Source organism: Telopea speciosissima, chromosome 9, assembly GCF_018873765.1.
Source record: "Telopea speciosissima isolate NSW1024214 ecotype Mountain lineage chromosome 9, Tspe_v1, whole genome shotgun sequence".
NCBI lineage: Eukaryota > Viridiplantae > Streptophyta > Magnoliopsida > Proteales > Proteaceae > Telopea > Telopea speciosissima.
This window is the reverse complement of record NC_057924.1, coordinates 34,137,183-34,160,207: the sequence shown is the minus strand read 5'-3', so window position 1 is coordinate 34,160,207 and position 23,025 is coordinate 34,137,183. Positions and strand designations below refer to the sequence as shown.

The window sequence follows — 23,025 nt, the reverse complement described above, 5'->3', positions numbered from 1 at the left end:
ATAAAGCCCTAGGCAACTGAATGGAAACCCTAGGATAACACACACTTGAAGGAGGGAGAGATCTACTTAATTAATCCACTCATAGGGTTTATGCCTTATATCTATTTATAGGCTAAACCCTGGGATCGGCCAATCAGAGGAGGGATCGATTACTTAAGTGACCGTCCCTCTCTATCTCTCATTTTTGGCTCGGCCGGCCTGCCCCATGTGGGTAGACCAGCTGGGCCTCAGGCCCATCTCCGATTTACACAAACAAACGACTTGTACTTTCTAACTAGAAATTTCTATTTGAATCCACAGAAACTAGTCAAGCAAATGGATTTACTGATTTGATTTAAGTAATGATGAGGCATGCAAAAAAATTAGCAAAGCAATGGCTTGGAGTGCAAAACCGTCCTGTTGTAGTTCTGATGAAATCCTTAATTATAATCCTTGCAGCCTCAGGATTATTTCTTAGTAACAAAAGAGAGCAAGTCAGTTCTTCTTTTAATCTTTCAAATCCTTTCAAATCCAAAATGGAATAGATTTTAACCATCTGTTGGATTCTACCCTACTATGGAGTTCAGGAATGGAACTAAAGTGATATGGCAGATACCTGATTCACCCAAAGCTGTTCTGTTTCTGGCTCATGGATGCAATGGTAGAGCTGTAAACTTTTGGGATAGGTGTCCGAACTGTCCGAATTGCATTGGTCTGCCTGAGGAGAGGCCTATTGTTCTTTATGCTCTTGTTCAAAAATTTGTTGTTATAACCATTTCAAGTGCAGGGGAATGCTGGTCACTTGGTAGAGGGGAAGAAATACTATTTGTCAAAGAGATTATCAAGTGGTGGGCTGCCAAACACAAGCTTGAAAAGCTTCCTGTTGTGGCTCCAGGAGCCTCGTCTGGTGGGTATTTTGTTTCGGTGCTGGCCACTAATATGAGATTCAATAGTATTACAATTATGATAGCAGAAGCACTATTTTATGGAACGGATACACCTGATGACTACCCTCCTACCCTTTTTGTTCACATGCCTAAAGATCGTGCAAGGTCACTGTTAGCATATGAGCATTCCATCAATCACAGAGGTTTAAGGATTACCTGAACCGAATGGAATCGCAGCGGAAGGGATGATCGAATGCGGCTTGCAGTTATGAGTAGATCACGATCACGACAGGCTTCTCCACTTGAGAACTCCACACCATAAAACCCTAGGCAACTGAATGGAAACCCTAGGAAAAACACAAAACTTGAAAGAGAGGGTGAGATATTCTAATTGTGTTCATATGTTAGGGTTTGAGCTAAATAACTTATTTATAGGCTAAACCCCTAGGGCTCCCCCACTAATCCGATTCCCTTTGGGAATCTAAAACAAAGGATAAGAAGGGGGGAAGGAATCGATCACTTAAGTGATCGTTCCTCCCTCTCTCATCTTGGGCCTGCGATCAACCCCCACATGTGGGTGATCAAGTTGGGCCCAAAGCCCATATTTTATTACATCTCCCACTCGCCCACATAGGGTGCATAAATTTAATTATGCATTCAAGTTTCTCTCATTCCGTGTTTATCCTTCATACAGGCAATGGGGCGTGCGACTTGACGAGATGGTATAAGGTAGGAGTACTATATCAAACTTCCATCTAGCCAACATAGTTCATCACTCTCAAAAGTCTCGAAATACACGAAACGATCCACTTAAACCCGATCTAACACGCTCGACCCTTCATGATGAGCAGTGTTAATCCTTGGTATGTAATGTACTCATGACTGCGTCGATCACAAATACGACACATTGCCCAGGTAATGAGTCGCATAATAAAGGTGCAACGTCCAATGGTTTTCCCTGAGCCCCTCATGTCAATCCAAATATCCCCAATAGCTTTTCCAATCGCTTCCCGCTGGACCGCATCACCCATGGTCCTAAGGAGAACGTCAAAGTAGGGTCATTGGGTGTCTTTTTCGTGACATCGTCTCAGGTAATAAGGGTATTGTGGGATTAATATAATCCACGTGGCTCACACAGTGACGAAGCAAGGATCCATTCAATCACTCTCACAATCGATCATCATGAGCACATACAGTATGATATGCATGCTATGGCGTAACTCCCACTAGGGTGGGCATGTCACTCGCAATAAATAAATGCCATACAGATCTTAGTCTAGTCGCTTCTCTAAGCACCGAACCTGAATCTCTAGCGCAGTCACCCTCATGGTTTCTGCCTAGAACCTCACATCTGGCTTCTAACAGGCTACTTGGAAGTGTGGTGTCTTTCAAGTTCAACCATGTAAAGGTCTCATCTTAGCTCTAACTAAGGCACCATAGAGCACACATGCTCATGGGCTCATCTCGCTCGCTACACCCCAGCGCCGAGGTGAATCACCCATGTGAGTGGGTCGATTCTAAGCCTGGTGACATCTTTACAAACAATGAATGTATACACATAAGATTACTCAAATAAATATATGCTCATCAATAAATGTAAGAGAAATACAGATAAATGTCCATCACAAACAAAGTGTTCTCAAAGCAAATACATATCAGAGCCGCCTGAGTCCCAAGTTCCAAACATGAACTAGGAAAACATCTCTGGCAATGGGCTTAGTCAATAGATCAGCTAACATATTGTCAATGGAGATATGCTGCAAAACCACTTCACCTCGTGCTACCATGTCTCGTAAAAAATAATTTCTGTAGTAAATAGTACATTTGCGACGGTAATTTTCCGTCGCACGTCCGTCGGATAGACTTCCGTCGTAACTATATACGACGGAAAAATGTCCAGCGTCGGTTCTGTACTTTTTGCAACGGTAATAAAATTTTGTCGCTTAAAATAACATATATATAACGGAATAAAAAAAATGTTGCATAAAATATATATTATATATGATGCTTAATAAATACCGTCGCTTAAAATAAAGTATATATAACCCATTCATTGCTTACACTTGTATTTATACGACAGAAATAAAATTCCATCGTAAATAAATATAACATTTAAAAAAAAATTATTTTCATTCATGAAATAAATTCCTATAAATACATCTACAATTCAAAATGGGAGAAAAACATCATCACATAAACTCAAGAATGTACAACTTACATTTCAAAAAATGACAAATATAATGTTTATTTCAAGAATATAATACTATTACACAACATCCTAAATGTGTCAATACCCATATTTACAACTCATTTGGTTCAACTTCATTAAGCTACTAGATCTAATTGGCTCCAGAAACACATCGTCCCCGCAATAAAAAATCAATGGATAACAGTTCTTAAATGAAGGTATCTAGCTTTTTAGTAGAAACTGAAATTATTAGCTTAGAAGAATCAGAGAAGAGGGTCAAATACTTGTTGCTGTTGAGATTCAGAACTCTTGGAGCTTGTAGAGCTGCCTGAAAGCCATCAAATTCATCAGGTTATAATTCTTATAGAAAAACAGGGCTACTAATTTCTGAGTGTAATCACTTGATGCCAAAAGGGACACAAGAAATGCGAAGACTGTACCTCCGAGGTATTGGCAAGTTGGTGCATGTAAGGATGGCAATTCTCTCAAAATCCTGCTCTGATTCAACAACTTCCTGTGAAATGTTTACAGCCAACATGAGATTGATAAATTCCAATAGGAACTTCCCATTCTAATGAAATGCTTACAACCAACATGAGAATGGAAAGTTTCGACTTGGTAGCTCTCAAACACCTAAGAAAAAGTATTGATGAGCAACATTTAAGTTTAAATAGAAATGGTAGGAATAAATAAGGAAATTTTCAAGATGTTGGCAATTTAAAGTTCTATACCTTGTGAACCATTCGAGCTAAAGCTAAGTGGCATCGGCATTGTTCCATAGCAGTCTTTCTTCGAGCCTTATTCTCATGCAAAGACTCTTCCTGATTCTCCTATTACTTCTAAAACTCACAAATGTAGCACAACTTGTTTTCTATAATAGTACTTATAGTGCAATGACCAGACTTCCACAAGAACAGGTGACCATAGTCCAGCTACATGGGTCAACAAAATCTCCATCCCAATCATTTAGAACACCATAAGGATCTTCCAAAGAAGCTTTTATAGCCATCAAAGCTTGAACTAAAATGGCCGAAAAACAAAGAAGCCTTGTCAAAAGACTATTCATTTCCCACTTTTTTGAAAAATATGAGAAGACAATAATGCTGTAGGAACCAAGAAAACCAAGGAAGAATTACCTTCAAAGTTGACACCCTTGGGAGCGAGAGAGCAAACAACTTACGGAGAGGGGGGAAACATGCTGACCACTGGTTCAGTAGAGTAAAGAAAAGAATATGTAAAAAAAGTAAAAAAAATTTCAACCCAAACGAGAATAGAAGCAGCCCAAATCTGGATATGGTCAAAAGAGGAGAAAGCAATGGAAAATCCCAGTTTACCAATCATGCATATCCATAGACAAAGCTGGGTGGCATTTTGCTCTACTATTCAAGGATTTAAAATCCGAAACAAGGTAAGGATTAACAAATATAGTCAATGAACCCATAAACAAAGGAAGAAGTAGAAAGTAAAAAACTTAAAGACAAAGATTGGTTTAACAAGAGAACAAGTAAAAACTTCATAAATTTCAATCTACTTCAAACCTAAATATGAGTCGAAAGAGAAATATATGTAGAGTGCAAGACAACTTCCCCATATTTTATTTTAGGGTGTTTCCTAATCTGTTTTTATTTATTTTTTACTATTTTGAATCCAAGATATCATTCCCTTATTCTATAAATATATGAAAGTGTTGCAGTCCCACCCACAATTTGCTGCATGAATAGAATCTTGAAGCTGTTTCATGTGTGTGGATTCCAGAATATACAACCGTGTATTCAGATGTGGATTCTGAGTAGGAACTACCATGGATTCAGCAGGAGAATCTGGTGGATTCCAGACTAGCAATTCAGGTGAATTAATGAATTGACTCCACTTTCCTATCTCTTCTCTTATCTTCTTCCTATCATTTTACTGTAAGGACTTTCCAAATTTATTTTTAGAGCTCATGGACAATGATGTCTTATGATCTTATCATCCAAACTAAGCATATATACATTTGGTTTAAAAGATCGTTTTAATGAGTCCACAAGTGGAAAGTTCCCACTTTTCACTATAGAAGACTTCTTCAACTATCGACACTCCAGTACTGTTACCCAATTCCAGCAGGACGCTCCCACCCTAAATTACTGTTTCATATCCTATGGCCTAAGTTAAAAATCATTGTGAACCTGCCTTTAGGCAACATTTATTGATCATCTGACTTGATCACAAGGTTCTAAGAAACCAATTAAATTCTGTTCATCCGACTTGATCCCAAGTTTCTAACAAACCAATTAATTACCATTCATCTAACTTAGTCCAAGTTCCAAACAAAATAACCAAACTAGTTGGTGGATAGAAATAAGGTTGAGTCCACCCTCACGATCTAAGAGGATAGTGAGAAGTTAATTTCCAAATCAGGGGAGAAAAAATGTAGTACTGCCAACTACTATAAACAAGCGGTTCAATAACTATCATAAGAAAGAAAAAGAAAAAAAATTCAATATGTTATTATCAAGATATTTAAAAACAAAGTAAAAGAGATCCAACAGGAACAAATCTGTACAGCAGCATGTGGAGGGATGCCATGGAGGTCATTTGCTTAAGCATGTCAATCACTACCTCTTCAGTGAATGGCACTTTCTTGTAGAAATCAACAGAAAGCAACCACATCTAGCTGATGATATTGCTGCATAAGACATGATCTGCCATAGATTAATTTTATAGGATAGCTTTTCTACATGAGATTGTTGCCATTTGTTCTTTTTTCCATCTTTGTCATATTTCTTTCTTGTTGTGGGTCCATTATTGGGGTGGTCCTGTATCTATTCCCAGCCAGCTCTCATGTTTCTGGTGTACCAAATTACTTTTTCTTTGCTAAAAAAAATTGATATTTATCCTGGAAAAAAAAAACATGATAACATCTAGACATGGATCAATATATAAGGATTTCAAAAGTAAATAGCATGTTGAATATATATAACTACATAGACACATAAATGCATCACTTCATAGAAGTGACAAACACACAAGAATTCATAATGCACTTGTGGATGAGTCAGCTTGGTGGGAGGTGAACTAAGACACAATTCTTTTACCATCAAAACCCACCTCTTTCCATTTGATACACATACCACAAATAAGTACTTTGGAGCAATCAACAAGAATTCCACAGGATATGATACCACATCAAGAACTATTTTTCTTGGTGAAGACTGTTTTTAGCCATGTCTTCTAAAATCCTCAATCTATTGAGCCAATTTCAAGTTAAAAACTTATCTTTTGCTCGTGGTTTTCTTTTTATTTATTTTTTTTAATTGATTCCAAAAACCTTGTGGTTTGACACATAATTTTTTCCAATAAAATCACAAACTCTTGACAAGAGGTTGTCCCAACACATCAATTATGGGATACAATGTTATCTCAATACATTGGTTGGGATATAGTTCATTTGTCAAAGATACAAAGTGCTGAAGAAAATCCAAGAGAAACTATGGTTCAAGCCAATGATAGGTCAGAGGCACGTGCAAGCCCCTAAGACCTCTTACTACCAAAAGCACAAGGCAAAAGACAAGGCACCCATCTGACTTAAAAGAGATACAAGTAAAATAAAATTATGAAAAGAAGAAAACTAATGTGATATAGTATATAAGAGCCAAAACAGGATGACAATAACAACACAGCTACCCAGAAATTACAAGCAACAACAGCAAAGATTGATTATATAATAGCTAACAAATGGTTCAAGATGCAAAGCTTTAACTCTGTAACTAAACCAAAGTGCAGAATTACAAAGCAAGCATTTTTTGTACCCTAGAGCTGAAATTGTTGAACCAATGGAGACTATGCTTGTTTGCTCAAACAGGGCAATGCCGCCAGAAAGGCTGATAAAAGCACAAGCCTTAATTAAGTACTGACAGATTGAAGGTGCATGCTTATGGCGTGCGACTGTGCATCCTAATTAGACTACAATGAGCAACGAAGCATAGAGCAAGATTCATTTTTAGTTCAGTTGTCTTCCAATTGAAAACCATTTTTAGTGTCTTATCAGGAAGAAAAAAAATATAGCATTGCATTATCAAAAATTCAATTCCTCCAATATCTTGATTGCTTTTCAAAATTAGTGAATCATTTGTGTCATTACACTGAATCAATCAATCAATAAATAAATAAAACAAAAGATTAATTAAGTGTTACTATTGATTAGAAATGTGACGTTTCTCTTTTGCAGCATAACAATGGAAACTTTGCAAAAGAATTTCAAAGCATGTCATTCAATCTGAATGGAAGGTTATTCCAATTCCCAACAAATTCAGACTGTTATTAGGAATGAAAGTTATGCCTTACACATGTAAATCGTAAAGAATTTGATATCTTAATATCCAAGGATGATCCTCTACTTAGAGGAAAATCAAACTCCTGGAACCCAATTGAAGAGGATAATATTTAAATAATAGAGAGAGGAAGAAAAAGTAAAGGAGGATTGTCGTACTTCCGAATCACTAAACTGACAGTTTGCAACAGAGAGGGAACGTCTCCTCCTGGAACTAGATATACCATTGGAATGAGCATTGGCAGAGGAAGCAAAGGCATTGGCAGCATCAATCAGTCTCGCGTAATGCCTGGAAATGGACCTTCCACGCCTTGGGTCCTGAGAGTGAGACGAACCTTTCATACAAGTAGTCGCAGTCACAGACGAGCAAGTGCCACCAATGGCAGAAGCGCGGCGGGCTGATGATGATCGTCGTCGGCCCCTTTCGCTTCCTCTGAAAATGACATCCAGGTCTTTGTCCTCGTCCTTTTAGGTTGAGATTGTGAGGGAAGAAGTCGTAGGCAAGGTCGTCGAGGCTGATGGTTTCAGGGAAGCAATACCCTAAGTAGCCGATTGTCCTCCTCGGCAAAGAGAAAGAATATCTATGAGAGAGAGAGAGAGAGAGAGAGAACAGAGAGATTGAGAACAAGAGAGCGACCAAGGGTAGATTGAGGGCAAGGGCGAGAGAGATCAGTGATAGATGAGAGCAGAATTCGTAGTGCGATAGTGAGAGAGAATGAAACGGAAAAAAGTGGACAAAATCAGAAGACAGAGAGTCAAGGGTTTGCTCGCGGGAAATGAAAAAATAGTATGCGGGAAAACAAAAATTAAAAGGGCAAAGATTTTAGGTTAGAAAACAGGGGTTTACCCGTCCCATTTATTAAACCTATCATGACGGTATAAACTATTCCATCGTTTTAGTTGAAAAATTAGGTGTATTATAACATATTAATATATTATTATGATGTACCTACACACGCCCATGATAAAATTTTCAATATGTATTCACTTATTTAAGATGATATTATTTTACCGTTGTAATAGAGTGACTTTTAATGATGGGACAATAGTCTCCATTGTTTAAGATCTCATTAACTAAGGTAATAAAATACCATTGTGAAAGATAAGACTTTAAATCATGGTATTTTATTTCCATCGTAATAAAGTATATATTTACAACGTAATATAATGTTTGTCGTGTTAGATCTTTTTTACTACGGAAATATAATGTTATCGTGAAAGATAGGATATTTAACCATGGAATTGTATTTCCATTGTAAATAATTCTTTTTAAGACGGAAAAAAAATTCTATCATAAAAAGACCGCCGTAAATGACCAATTTTCTTGTAGTACGTAGTGATACCGTATGTCAATGTGCTTGGCTCTACTATGGAACTTAGGGTCCTTCGCAAATGTAAGCGCCACCGTGCTGTCACAGTGTATAAGCACAGCGTCGTCTGAGTGAGCAAAAATGCTAAGTCTCTGTAAGAACCTCCTGAGTCAAACGGCCTCCTGTACTGCTACCGAACATGCGACATACTCTGACTCCATCGTGGATAGGGCGATGCAGGTCTATTTCTTACTACTCCAAGTGACAGCTCCGTCTCCCAGGACAAACGCATACCCCGAAGTGGACTTGCGCTGGTCTCTATCACTAGCCCAATCAACATCACTGTAGCCTCTCAGTCTCAAGTCTGAACCACTGAAGGTGAGCGAGAGGTCTGCAGTGCCACGTAGGTATCAAAGTATCCTCTTTATTGCCTGTCAATGAGCTAGCCCTGGGTTACTCTGGTAATGGCTCACCATGCCAACGGCAAAGCAAATATCTGGACGCGTGCACATATTCGCATACATCAGACTGCCTACTACCACTGCATAGGGTATTTTGGACATTTGGTTTCTCTCTTCATCACTCTTAGGGCATTGGTCTAGGCTCAAAGTGCATGCCTTATCCATTGGAGTGTCAACGGGTTTTGAGTTGCTCATATGAAACCGCTCTAGGACTTTCTTTATGTAAGTCTCTTGAGACAAACTAAGAAGTCTCCTAGTGGAATCCCTCACAATCTTCACGCCCAACAAAAAGTTGGCCTCACCCATGTCCTTCATCTAAAAAGTAGAAGACAACCTCTCTTTAGTGGCGACAATCATTCCAATGTCATTCCCAGCCAATAAGATGTCATCAACATACAATGATAGGATAAGGAACCCCGCCTTGGACCGTTTAACATACACACAGTGGTCCTCTTCAATCATGTCAAAACCCGCATTGGTAATGGCATGGTGAAATCTAATGTACCACTACCTAGACAATTGCTTAAGGCCATAGATGGAACGTTTGAGATGGCATACTTTGCTCTCATGTCCCTTCTTCCCAAAGCACATAGGCTGAGCCATAAAGATCTCCTCGTCCAGTTCTCCATTGAGAAAAGCAATTTTAACGTCCATTTGGTAGAGCTCCAAATCCAACTTTACGACAATGGCTAGAATGAGGCGTATTGAGGCCATTCTCACCACAAGGGAGAACGTCTCATCATAGTTTATACCTTCCTTTTGGGTATATTCCTTCACCACAAGACATGCCTTATACTTGTTAATTGACCCATCTGCCTTTCGCTTGACCTTTAGGACCCACTTGCTCCCGATGGCTTTGCGCTCAGATGGAAGATCAACTATCTCCCAGACTTGGTTCTTACTCATAGAACTCAACTCATCTTCTATAGCAGCTTGTAACATTTTCTTAGCTGGAGAAGAGAGCGCCTCACTCACTGAGGTTGGCTCATCCTCATCCCTGGGAACACAGACAAGAGCAACATCCCCTTTAATCTCAAAACAATGTCGGAGAACTTGTCCACGTGCGCTCGTACGTGCAGAGGGTTCTTGACCCACTGGTTGTGCGCTTTCATTAGGTAGCGCACTCCCTTTGGGCTAATGATCACTCTCACCCTCTCTGGTGATCTCATGATGAGTGTTTAATTCCTCGCCCTCGCCAAGAGTAGGTGAGACGCTTTCATTAGTCACTATCTCAAAAAGATCAAGGTCTCTGCCAGCGTCACTGATGCTAAGGAAATCGGTCTCAAGAAAATCCACATCGTGGGACTCACTATCTGTCATTCCTCCATCTTGATGTTCACTGTGTACTACATAGCTTTTTGAGGTATCAGAATATCTTATAAAGATACTCTTTTAGCTCTAGGGCTAAGTTTTCCAAACTTATGGGAGGTACTATGAACATATCCTGCACATCCCCATGGTCGCATATGCCCCAAAGTGGGCTTTGTGCCTTTCCACAGTTTATAGGGAGTGGAGGGAACTGACTGTGATGGCACGTGGTTAAGGACGTAGGCAGCGGTCAACATAGTATCCCCCGAGAAAGATATTGGGAGGTTGGCCTATGCCATCATCGATCTAACCATATCTAAAAGTATCCTATTCCTTCGCTCTGCTACACCATTTTTCTGTGGAGTGTGGGGAATAGTCAGCTGCCTAGTGATTCATTTTTCCTCACACATCTCTTTAAATTGATCAGACAAATATTCGCATCCTCGGTCAGTGCACAGAGTTTTTAACCTCTTGCCTTACTGGTTCTCAACCTCTGCTACAAAGCGTTTGAAGCAATCTATCACTTCGTAGCAGTGAGCGATCAGATACACATAACCATATCACGAATAATCATCGATAAAGGTGAGAAAATAGGAAGCACCATGACGTGCCTTCACGTTCATTGGTCTGCAAAAGTCCGAATGGACAAGCTCTAGGGTCTAGGTTGCCCGTTTAGCCTTTCCAAAAGGCTTCCGGTGGGCCTTACCCATTAAACGGGCCTCATATGTTAGTAGGTTGACTTTAGCAAGTGAGCCAAGAAGGCCTTCTTGAGCTAACCATCCCATCCTATCTTGACCTATGTGTCATAGTCTAGCATGTCAAGTAATTGAATCTGGACTAGTATTAGAATAAACTACAAAAGATGAAGAGGAAACAACAGGAATTATCAAATCTAATTCAATAAAACCATTCTAAAGCCTACAATGTCCAAAACTACTACCATCCAATCGTATCTCAAAAGCGTCACCATAAAAAATAAAGGAATATCCTAAAGTCAATAATGCAGTAACTGAAAGTAGATTATTGTTTGAGTTAAAATAATATCCTAAGCGTACTAGTCAATCATAGCTACGGGTCGAACACGAGGAGATATATGCCACTCTATTTAACTAACTTAAAAATAATGTAAAGTGAACCAAATTAAAGTGTTAAATTAAACTAATGAAAATTGATGCAACCTACTCATAAGTATCTAACAAAATTAAGGGATTAAATTGGCGTCCTAACACATTAGCATCTAACCTATTAAACTAACACAAATTGAAAGGAATAAAAATGCAGCCACACATACTAACCACATAAAAAAGAATAAAGGAAATAAAAGTGCATCCACAAATCATAACCATATAAAAAAATAAAAGAAATAGAGGGAGAAGAAGAAGAAGATAGAGAGAGATAGAGGAGAGGGAGAATGAGATTAAGGGTTTAGAGAATGAAAACCTGGATGTGCTTGAACCGGACTGAAATTGCTTCCTCTTCTAAATCTCTAAGTTTTGTCATCAACTTAGAAACTTAGACTAGAAATCTTGAAACTAAACTAGAATTATTACAACCATATTGAAGACATAAAATTAAAGCATGATTCAAATGCATCATAACCATTAAATTGAAAGCATGAAATCAAACTAGAACTTAGAAAGCCAAAAACTAGAAGAAGAGAAGAAGGAATTTCACTAACTAATTGAACTAAAAACTACACTAAAAATTAAATTAAAATTGAACTAGAAACTAATTAAAAACTGAACTAAAACTAACTTCTTACAACCCAAGGGCAAGGGGTATTTATAGGGAGAAGGGAGAAGAGAGAAGAGGGAAGTGGTAGGAGAAATATTCCCTAAGAAATGAGAATATTCTCTTCTCCTTCCTCCTTTACATTGTCATGAATCCCAAGAAAAAAGAAAAAAAATAGAAAGAGGGAGAGAAAAGAATCCTAGATACATAAACCTTCTATTTATTAAAAAGTAACTTTCTAATTCTAACTTGTGCTTCCTTTTCTTTGTAGGTGTCTTCTCCAAGCAATGAGATCAAGGCATCTTTGACTTTTCAGTCTTCCATAGATGAGAGAATATCTTTCAAAAGAAATCTATCCCAAGTAGAATTCTAAAAGTACCCTTGAAAAGTTGGAGGAGAGAGAGAGCAAGGGTGACTAGGATTCCACTTATAATTAATGAAATGCCAAATCTGTCTTTCAAAAAAAATGTGGAGCATGGAGTGCTTATATAGGCCTCACCATTGTGTTTCTTGTGAAAAATCACCCAAAATAGATCCAAATTTCGTCCAATTTGGAGCTCGGGAGCCCAAGATATCTCAAGTTGAAGTTGGACTGTCCAGAGCCTTCCAAATGGAATCTCTCGGCTAACAGAAAAACTTCTGAGAATTGGGCTAAAGCTCCTCGAATCCGAACTTCCGCTTTACTTTGTCCACAGATAAATTTTGATAATTCCAAATAAACCCCTATCCAGAGAAACGGCCGTCACTTCTTTGTTTCAACTCGGAATCAAGTGCCGTTTGAACCGTTACGAAGCTGACTCGATGGGCTACGCATCCATACTATTACCACCTCAAAATTATGCTAAGGGGTCCACTGTACTCACGTTCAAATTCGACTAATTGGCGTGATTCTTTAAGTGCTCAATCCAAACTTGATTTTCTCGACTCCTAGGTGCTTTCGGCTATTCTTAGCATCTTTAGCTCCATTTTCACAAGAATTCACCTAAAACCTGAAAAGCACAAAAAAGCACCGAAGTAACTCTGTCCTATGCGGTAAAATATATGTTTTATGCCCTAAGATTTCGCACATAAATGTGCTCATCAGATTCCCCCACACTTGAACGTTACTTGTGCTCAAGTAAAACAAAAGAAAAACTAATCTAGAATGCAAAAAATCCTAACTCACTTTCGTAGGAATCACGGTTGCACTTAGCATGTGCAACCAACCTTTGGACCCCTAGGTTACCCCTAGTGGACGAGTTTTGTCTCGTGGGTGTTTGCAGTGAATATACACCCAAAATTCAGTTGTAAATAAATACTGTAAATTTTAATCATGGTATAAGTAGGACAGTGCACATAATCCCAAAAAAAATTGCTCAATTAAAGATCAAGGAGCCATAGGTTCCCCCACACTTGAATTTTGTCACCCCACATCAATTCAAGTAACAAACATGCATCAATATTATGGGATCTCCTCATATTTTCTGAGCAATACTCATCTTCAAGTAAACCACTCATAGCATCGATGGAACCAAAGACTTAGGCTTTGAGTATTTTTTACCATACTTTTTTTTTTCAGGCATTAAGAAATTTTTTTTTTTCTTTCTGAACCACAAACTCTATTTCTACTCCACCATTGTTCTCTGAATGACATGGTGGAGCATACATTAGACACCCAAATACTTGGTAGCTTCACTTTTGCATATATCCATAAGACATTGAGACATTGATGCAAGAGTTCTTTTTTTTGAGTTTCCTTCCAAAGAATTTCGATCAAGGCACCCTGCTTCATGAGGCACAATGCCCTGTCTAGTCCCAAGAAATTCCACTTTCTTTTTTGTTCCTTGTTTTTTTTCTCTTTTTTTTTTTTTTTTTTTTCACTTTCATGTCTTACCTTGCCTTGCCACAAACAAATTGGTATTAACTACTAGCCAAAAGATCAAAGGGTCCATAAAATACATAGAGAAATCTAACCATCAAATGAAATAGTGTTCATATTTTCTAACTCAATCCCCATCACCGGATACATACCAATTATCGTCCTTGAAAATAGATTTTTTTATTATTTCACATACTAGGGCACCTAATTCCCTCTCTCTCTCGCTTCGCAAACAAAGAAACGTATGCACAAAACCAAAACTACCGCCACAATCAAAATTTACCAAATAAGCAAGCTCACACACCCCCCCACACTTAAGTCATGCAATGTCCTCAATGCATGCATAAAAGAAAGAATAAGGACAACGGAGGAGATGAAGGGGCTTACCAAATATAATAAAAAAAAGGATCATGAAGAGTCATGAGCTCTACAAAAAGTGCTAGGAGCAGCAACAGAAATCTCAATCCATGGCCAGTAAATGGAGAAATAGCTTCAGAACCAGAAAATACTTGACCATGAATTTTAGTAAAGCGAGAAATAATATAGAAGTTAAGCACAACTGAGAAATATACAATAGAAAAATCTGTCCTCATGGGACAGTAGAACATGAAGACAATAAAACTCATGCCATAAATCCTCCCATTCTCTCCCGTTTGCAATGTAGAACACATGTCATGTTTAGAAAAACCAACCAAAAACGGATCGTAATAAGCATAAAAAAGATCATGAATGTCAGTAACCTCATCAAAATAATCATAAAAAATGGGAGGTTTACTTAAATCAATCCTAGCAATACAACTATCCGCCCTTTGCAGAACTTGGTTTTCCAAATAAGGATCATGATAATTTTCTTGAAGAGCATCAGGACTAACACTGTCCTCCTCAATAACACTATTGAACCTAGGAGGTTTGGACAAATCAACATGCGAGACAATGGAATCCTCAAAATGACCATTATCTGGGTTGTCCAAAGAGAGAGGGGGAGATCGAATTTCATAGGTTTCTATGTTATCGTGAAAATCTGATTCTAAATCAATAAAAACACTAGGCTCACTAAAATCAGAATTTTCAGGCAAAAGGTGGACTTCCCCAGGTAGCTCATCAAACCTCGCTTCACTAATATCTTTAGGAGACTCAATCTCAACAAATAGATCGTCATGAAAAGCATCTTGTTGGGAGTGACTCTCATTAACCTCAAACTGGGGTGATGGACTTTCAACATCATTACACTGGGGATGGGGTGGTTCATTCTGAACAGGAATCTGGTAACATAAACTAGGTTTAGGCTGACTAGGTAATGTACCCATTTCCTCCTCTTATAAAATGGTGATCAATTGAGAGAGTTGTTTCTCCGTTCTATCCATAGTCCTTTCTAGCTTATTTATTCTTGTTGAATTCATTGGACGGTTGGGCATTGGAAGATCAAATTGACCATGACATTGAAAATTGGGTAGTCCAGCTTGGTTATTCCATTGATCCCATGAGAAATCGGGATGATCACTCCACCCCTGATTGTAAGTGCCAAAAGAATTGTATTGAAATTGAGGACTCACATTCTCATCACCATAGCTACCCCCATAAAGATTAGGTCATCCTTCCATAACATGGATTGTCTGGGGATGTGACCAATCAAAATTTCCCGACAGCCCATAGTTGGGTTGGGGAGCAAAATTATACTGGGGTGGTGCAAAATTGTTCTCTATCTCACTACTTTTGGCTTCCCTAGCCTGTTTAAACATTTCCTCCAAAGTCATGGTTGTCTTAGCATAGTTCCATCTTTCCCCCAAAGTCATATGTGAAAGTGTATCTCCCATTATTCTAAATTAACCACCTATCCCAAATTGAGGTCTCCCTTAAAAAAAAAAAAAAATTAAAGAAAAATAAAAGACTAGAAAAAAAATACTAAAAATAAGAGGGAGCCCAAGGTAGATAGTGCATCTATCCCTCAAGAATCAAAACAATGGTTCCAAAGCTATAAGGATGCCATATAGGTTGACAGCAAGGGAACCCATATAGTCTTCTATAGCCACCTACGTGCGACTCCAAGTGGATTCTAATGTAGGGTGGAGGACTACTATACGTTTTTGTCTCCAAAATCTCTCACTATGTCGCTTTCCTGTTATCAAGAGTGGTCACCTCCAAAGATAAGTCACATGCCAAACCACCCAAGCAAGTCAAGATGTAGCGTCATAGGTAACTTAATCCTATGAGGGACACCAAAAGATGGAAGGTTGGAGCATATGAAGGACTTTAGATTGGGCGCACATTATTTAAAACAGAAGAGAAATAAGAAGAGGTTTTCAAAAACGGATTTTTTTTTTAAAAAAAAAAGAAGAGAAGAGAATAAACTAAAACACTTCGAACTACTTAAAAATCAGAAAAATAAAGTTGACAATAATCTCCCAGGCAACGGTGCCAAAAACTTGTTTGAGTTAAAATAATACCGCAAGCGTACGGATCAATCGTAGCTATGGGTCGAACACGAGGAGATACATGCCACTCTATTTAACTAACTTAAAAGTAATGCAAAGTGAACCAAATTAAAGTGTTAAATTAAACTAATGAAAATTAATGCAACCTACTCATAAGCATCTAACAAAATTAAAGAATTAAATTGGTGTCCTAACACATTAGCATCTAACCTATCAAACTAACGCAAATTAAAAGGAATAAAAATGCAGCCACACATAATAACCACATAAAAAGGAATAAGGGAAATAAAAGTGCATCCACAAACCACAACCACATAAAAAAAATAAAAGAAATAGAGGGAGAAGAAGAAGAAGATAGAGAGAGATAGAGGAGAGGGAGAATGAGATTAAGGGTTTAGAGAATGAAAACCTGGATGTACTTGAACCGGACTGAAATTGCTTCCTCTTCTAAGTCTCCAAGTCTTGTCATCAACTTAGAAACATAGACTAGAAAGCTTGAAACTAGACTAAAAATATTACAATCATATTGAAGACATAAAATTAAAGCATGATTCAAATGCATCATAACCAATAAATTGAAAGCATGAAATCAAACTAGAACTTAGAAAGCCAAAAACTAGAAGAAGAGAAGAAGAAATTTCACTAATTAATTGAACTAAAAAGTACACTAAAAACTGAATTAAAATTGAACTAGAAACTAATTAAAAACTGAACTAAAAACTAACTTCTCACAACCCAAAGGGCAAGGGGTATTTATAGGGGGAAGGGAGAAGAGAGAAGAGAGAAGTGGTAGGAAAAATATTCCTTAAGAAAAGAGAATATTCTCTTCTCCTTCCTCCTTTACATTGCCTTGAATCCCAAGAAAAAAGCAAAAAATAGAAAGAGGGAGAGAAAAGAATCCTAGATACATAAACCTTCTATTTATTAAAAAGTAACTTTCTAATTCTAACTTGTACTTCCTTTTCTTTGTAGGTGTTTTCTCCAAGCAATGAGATCAAGGCATCTTTGACTTTTCAACCTTCCATAGATGAGAGAATATCTTTCAAAAGAAATCTATCCCAAGTAGAATTCTAAAAGTGCCCTTGAAAAGTTGGAGGAGAGAGAGAGAGCAAGGGTGACTAGGATTCCACTCATAATTAATGAAATGTCAAATCTATCATTTAAAAAAATGTGGAGCATGGGGTGTTTATATAGGCCTCACCATTGTGTTCCTTGCAACAAATACCCAAAATAGACCCAAATCTTGTCCAATTTGGAGTTCGGGAGCCCATGATATCTCAAGTTGAAGTTGGACTGTCCAGAGCCTTTCAAATGGAATCTCTCGGCTAACAGGAAAACTTTTGAGAATTGCACTAAAGCCCTTCGAATCTGAACTTCCGCTTTACTTTGGCTTCAGCCGATTTTTGATAATTATAAATAAACCCTATCCACAAAAATGGCCTTAACTTCTTCGTTTCAACTCGGAATCAAGTGCCGTTTGAACCATTACGAAGCTGACTCGACGGGCTACGTATCCATATTATTAACACCTAAAAATTATGCTAAGGGGCCCACTGTACTCATGTTCAAACTCAACTAATTGGCATGATTCTTTAAGTGCTTAATCCCAACTTGATTTTCTAGACTCCTGGGCGCTTTCGGCTATTCTTAGCATCTTTTGCTCCATTTTCACAAGAATTCACCTAAAACCTAAAAAGCACAGGAAAGCACTGAAGTAACTCTGTCCAATGTGGTAAAATGTATGCTTTATGCCCTAAGATTTCACACATAAATGTGCTCATCAATTATGCTGGATTTCTGGTGCGTATAGCACATCGTGAAGTAGCAAGATGCTCCCAATGCGCAAGGTGAGTTGGTAGGTACCAACTCCTCGAACTGCTTCACTAGTGTCATTCCCCATGTATATACTTTGGGAACCATCCAAAATCTTTCTATAATCTTTGAACCCTCCTCGATCTCACGCTATGTGTCTTATTGCACCTGTATCCATAATCCAATCAGATTGGGTTTGGGCAACCAAAACATGTGTACATACAAAAGTACAAGGAGAGAGAGGCAAAAATGGTACCTGCTTCGGTTCAGTGCAATCACGAGCAAAGTGCCCCATCTTCTGACAGTTATAGCACTTAACCTTAGTGATATCTTTCTTGCCACCTCGCTTGCCATGTCGTCCCTTGGTGGTCTTACGCCCAGTTGGCACAGCTTTCTAAGCTTGATCCTATTTTCCAGTGTTTCTCTGTCTCTTGTGCTTAGACCCATTCTTGCGCTGCCCCACTGGGGCGACAAGGGCATGTGATTGGGTCACCTCTAGGTGCTCCGCCTCTTGTTCCACATGAGCGGCAATGTCATTAAATGTCTTGACAGTGTCGTCATGTGTCAGAACTATCTTCATCTGCCCCCAGAAATTAGGCAACGTCCTGATGATGGCCTGTACTTGCTGCTCATTAGTAAGGTGTACCCCAGCATCATCCAATTTTTGGATCATGTCTTTGACGACCCTGAGGTGTTCAACTATAGTGTGCTTGGGGTCTTTATGGTACATCTCAAACTTCAAGGTCATGGACCTAAGTCTGGTCATGGATGTACCGCCACTATCGAGCCTTACCTAGTCCCATATGGACTTGGCAGTCTCGCACTTCTCATACTGGCCGATAAGATAATCGTGCATCATGCTTCACATAAGAAAGCGCGTACTATGATCTCTCTTAAATCAATTATCGTAAGCCTCTTTTTCATGACAGTGACGGGTGGTAGTACCCACTTCGGGTAGGGCCATCTCAGTGGTCAGGAGATCTAGGTAATCTTGCTCATTAAGCAAGAACTTGGCCTTTCGGTGCCACATGTCATAGTTGGTGTCATCCAACTTGTTGCCTTGGTTAAGGTCGGCAATAACAGTCTTAGAAATCATCACTACAATGTGCAAGGGAGGACATTTAGTATACATCCATAAATCCACAAATTTGTTCAAGAAATCCTAATTAAAATTAATGGTACCCTTCCCCACACTGTGAGACCAAAAACTTTGCTAAACTGGTAATTAAATCTCACAATGTGTGGGTCTAGGGATGTATAATTTTAATCGATTTCAAACAAATGTAGGAGAAAAAACAAGAATCTCCTAATCACAGTTTAATGCGCCATACACACAGGTGCTCAAGGGACTCACACAAGAGACCCAAATTTGGTGCTCGAAGTGATATGCCGATTCGGTACAAGGTTGTGATACGCAGTACAATAGCTCCCATTACGTGGCTTCTCAAAAAAAAATATTAAAATTACAACCAGCTCTTTACATACAAGATTCCTACTACAAACTACCGACGAGCACTGTACTTTGTATCACTTCTAGGTACTAACTCTAACGCACATCTATCCAAATAAAACACATCACTCAAAGTACCAAATCTATCCCATGAGTAATAAATAATAAAACACATGGTTGCATGGGATGGGATGTTTGACAGCGATACCCTAATGGCAACGTCAAACGGGTCCATACCACAATGGGGAGAATCATATGTTTCTTTATTAATAAAGTGGCCGATCTCCAATACACATGGAAAAAATATGGGACGATTTGGGACAACATCCTATCTCCCATTTTTCTCTCATGGATCTCACAAAATGATTTCTCATTAATGGGGGTGTACATGAAATAAATAAAATATCCCCAAAAATGAGAAACCCTACAGGGGAGATCCCCAAAATTTGGTGAGAGCCACAAGAACAAATCATAAACAATACATATACCAAATTATATGCATAATAAAAAATATGATTTATCCCTAGATCAAGAAACCATATAATATCCTACTCAATAACAATCCCCAATGCATAATAAACAAAAATAAAGCTTATGCATACAATAAATCATATCACATATAAGTCCATTAGGGAAAAAAAAGGTAAGGGGGTGGGTGAAGAAATCCCCACTTCACCCATCTCCTTCCCCCAAAAAAAAACTTAAAAAAAATGATTCACGGCGTGGCCAAACAAAATAATATGTCCGCAAGTTTTTTTTTTTTTTTTTAAACTACTCGATAGTGAGCAAGTATGCTAATTTGACTTTTCAAAAATAAATATCAGAAGTGTAATGATTAACATCATGCATCATGATTGCTTTTAATCATCACAACAATCATTATTTTTTTCAAAAAAAAAAACTCATCATTACTCACGGTCACATCAACCATAAATATTTGTTTGTTTTGTTTTTTCACTTCTTTCTTCTCCTTTCATCATTTTTGTTTTTTTGTCTTAAAAAAAACACCCACAGGTATTAAAAAACAAACCCATGAAAAAGCCACGGCCACTGTCGACTGCGTGCGATCGTAGCAGCTGCTGGCCGAGGCTAGCTACTGTCGTTGTCGCACGTGGCTGGCCCTTGGCTACTGCGCGCCTTGCATATGGCAGCAACAACAGCCGCGTTTCTGCCATGCCGTGTGCCAAGGCCACTCGGCCAAGGGGGAGATCGAAAGGGGAAGATGACGAAGAAAAGAAAAACATATTTCTCTCCAAAAAAATGTGAACAACAAGCCCTAATCTGCTCTGATGCCACTATTAGCATATGAGCATTCCATTAATCAAAGAGGTTTAGGGATTACCTGAACCGAATGAAATCACAGCGGAAGGGATGATCGAATCTGGCTTGCAGTTACAAGCAGATCACGATCATGATAGGCTTCTCCACTTGAGAACTCCACACCACAAAACCCTAGGCAACTGAATGTAAACCCTAGGAAAAATACAGAACTTGAAAGAGAGGGAGAGATATTCTAATTGTGTTCATATGTTAGGGTTTGAGCCAAATAACTTATTTATAGGCTAAACCCCTAGGGCTCCCCCACTAATCCGATTCCCTCTGGGAATCTAAAACAAAGGATAAGAAGGGGGGAAGGAATCGATCACTTAAGTGATCGTTGCTCCCTCTCTCATCTTGGGCCTGCGATCAGCCCCGACATGTGGGCGATCAAGTTGGGCCTAAAGCCCATATTTTATTATAGTCACAGATAATCAATGGAAATTTGGAAGCCTTATGAAAGAAAGGCATTGATGTGGCAGAAATTAAATGTATGGAGTTCCCCTTGTACCCAAATTTCTTGGCTGACAAAATCTCTGGTCTTGACCAGGCCGTCTCTAAAAATTTATTTGAGCTGTTCCGCAAAAAGGGTTTCATTGATCAAAATGGATATATGAAGAAAGATGGATGTGCGAAAAAATGGAAAGAAGCTCTTAAGGAGATGGGAACTCTTTTACCAGATAAGCCTGAAGTGGACCATCACATTGAGGAGGAACTGAATCTTGCATTTGCATACCACGAGATGAGTAGTTTGCAGTCTGAGCAGATCTTTGAGAGGTTTGAATCTCACATGAGTTGATAAGGGGTTAAGACAAGTAAATTATCCCTTGTAAAGTCTTACTGGAGCATACGCTTTTTATTGACCAATGGAATGTGTTATGAACAATAGTTTGAAAGTGAGAACATTGAAAAAGCATACACTTGGTGGTTTATCAAAAGAAGGAATGCATACTTGGAATGAGGAAATTAAAATTTCATGTGATTCATGGAATTACAAAGTTGTCTCTGTTTCCTCGGGAGTTGAACTCTTATATGAAGGTATGCCTTCCTTTATATTTTTTTGGATTAAGTTTTCCTTCACTAGTGATGTGACCATGTGATTGAACGTTTGGGTCATCATTACACTCCCACCTCTTATTGACCTCTTATTGACGTAGCCAAAAATACCCTCCCTAATACAATGTTATTGATGGGAGTGGATATGGAGATTCTATCTAAGAGAAACTTGGTTTTATTTCTCTTGATTCCCCTGGCATTTGGTATGGGCCATCTTGCTATTGTTAGTAGCTAGGTATTATGTTCATCAGAAAGGATGTGATTGTGTTTCCTTTCCCTTCTTTAACTACTGAGATTAACTCTATTTGATCATATATACATTGGTAGAAGTCTTGTGACCTACTACAACATATGGCAAGTTTTTGGGTGTTATATCAAGAGAAAATATATTTTGTCTGTTACTGTAGTTCATCTTTTTGTTTTTAACTCTTCCTCTTCCAAAGATGAATGCACCTAAATAAGTCACCAGATATTGCCGTACAAACATAAAATTGTAAGCCTATTGTTATGTTCTGTGACACCTTTCATTTTTGGAAGTATCACAAAATGGTGTAAAAATTGTAATTTTAAAAGAAATGGCTGCAACTCTAATCTTTGCTCCATAAGTAGTAATTGACGCTGCAAAAGACACTTCTCAAGCTTCAACAAAGATGGAACTCCCTTTCAGGATCTAGGTATTGCACTTGGTTAGAAGTAGGAGAGAGAAATACCCTTTGAGGATATTGCTTTTTTACTTGGCAGAGTGCCTGTATAAAGTCTTTGTAGGTAAATTGATAGTTGAAACGAATGTAGGAGATCCGCTAGACCCCCCCACTCCGTTCTGTGTACGTGTGTATGTGTTGGGCTGGGTTTTCGGGGGGGGGGGGGCAAGCTGGACTATCAACTATTTTGAGAAGATTCAACTCCACAAAATACCCACCAGGAAAA

At 38.5% G+C, this 23,025-nt stretch overlaps 1 protein-coding gene across 1 annotated transcript; it reads left to right on the top strand.

Moving 5' to 3' along the window:
- Positions 1-531: 531 nt before the first annotated feature.
- LOC122638836 lies at positions 532-21,871 on the top strand (the record flags this gene model as incomplete). The annotated part of the gene is made up of 2 exons (XM_043831685.1): positions 532-1,031; positions 21,466-21,871. Coding segments are annotated over 2 exons (537 nt in total), but the record flags the coding sequence as incomplete, so codon positions are not given.
- Between the last annotated feature and the right edge of the window lie 1,154 nt (positions 21,872-23,025).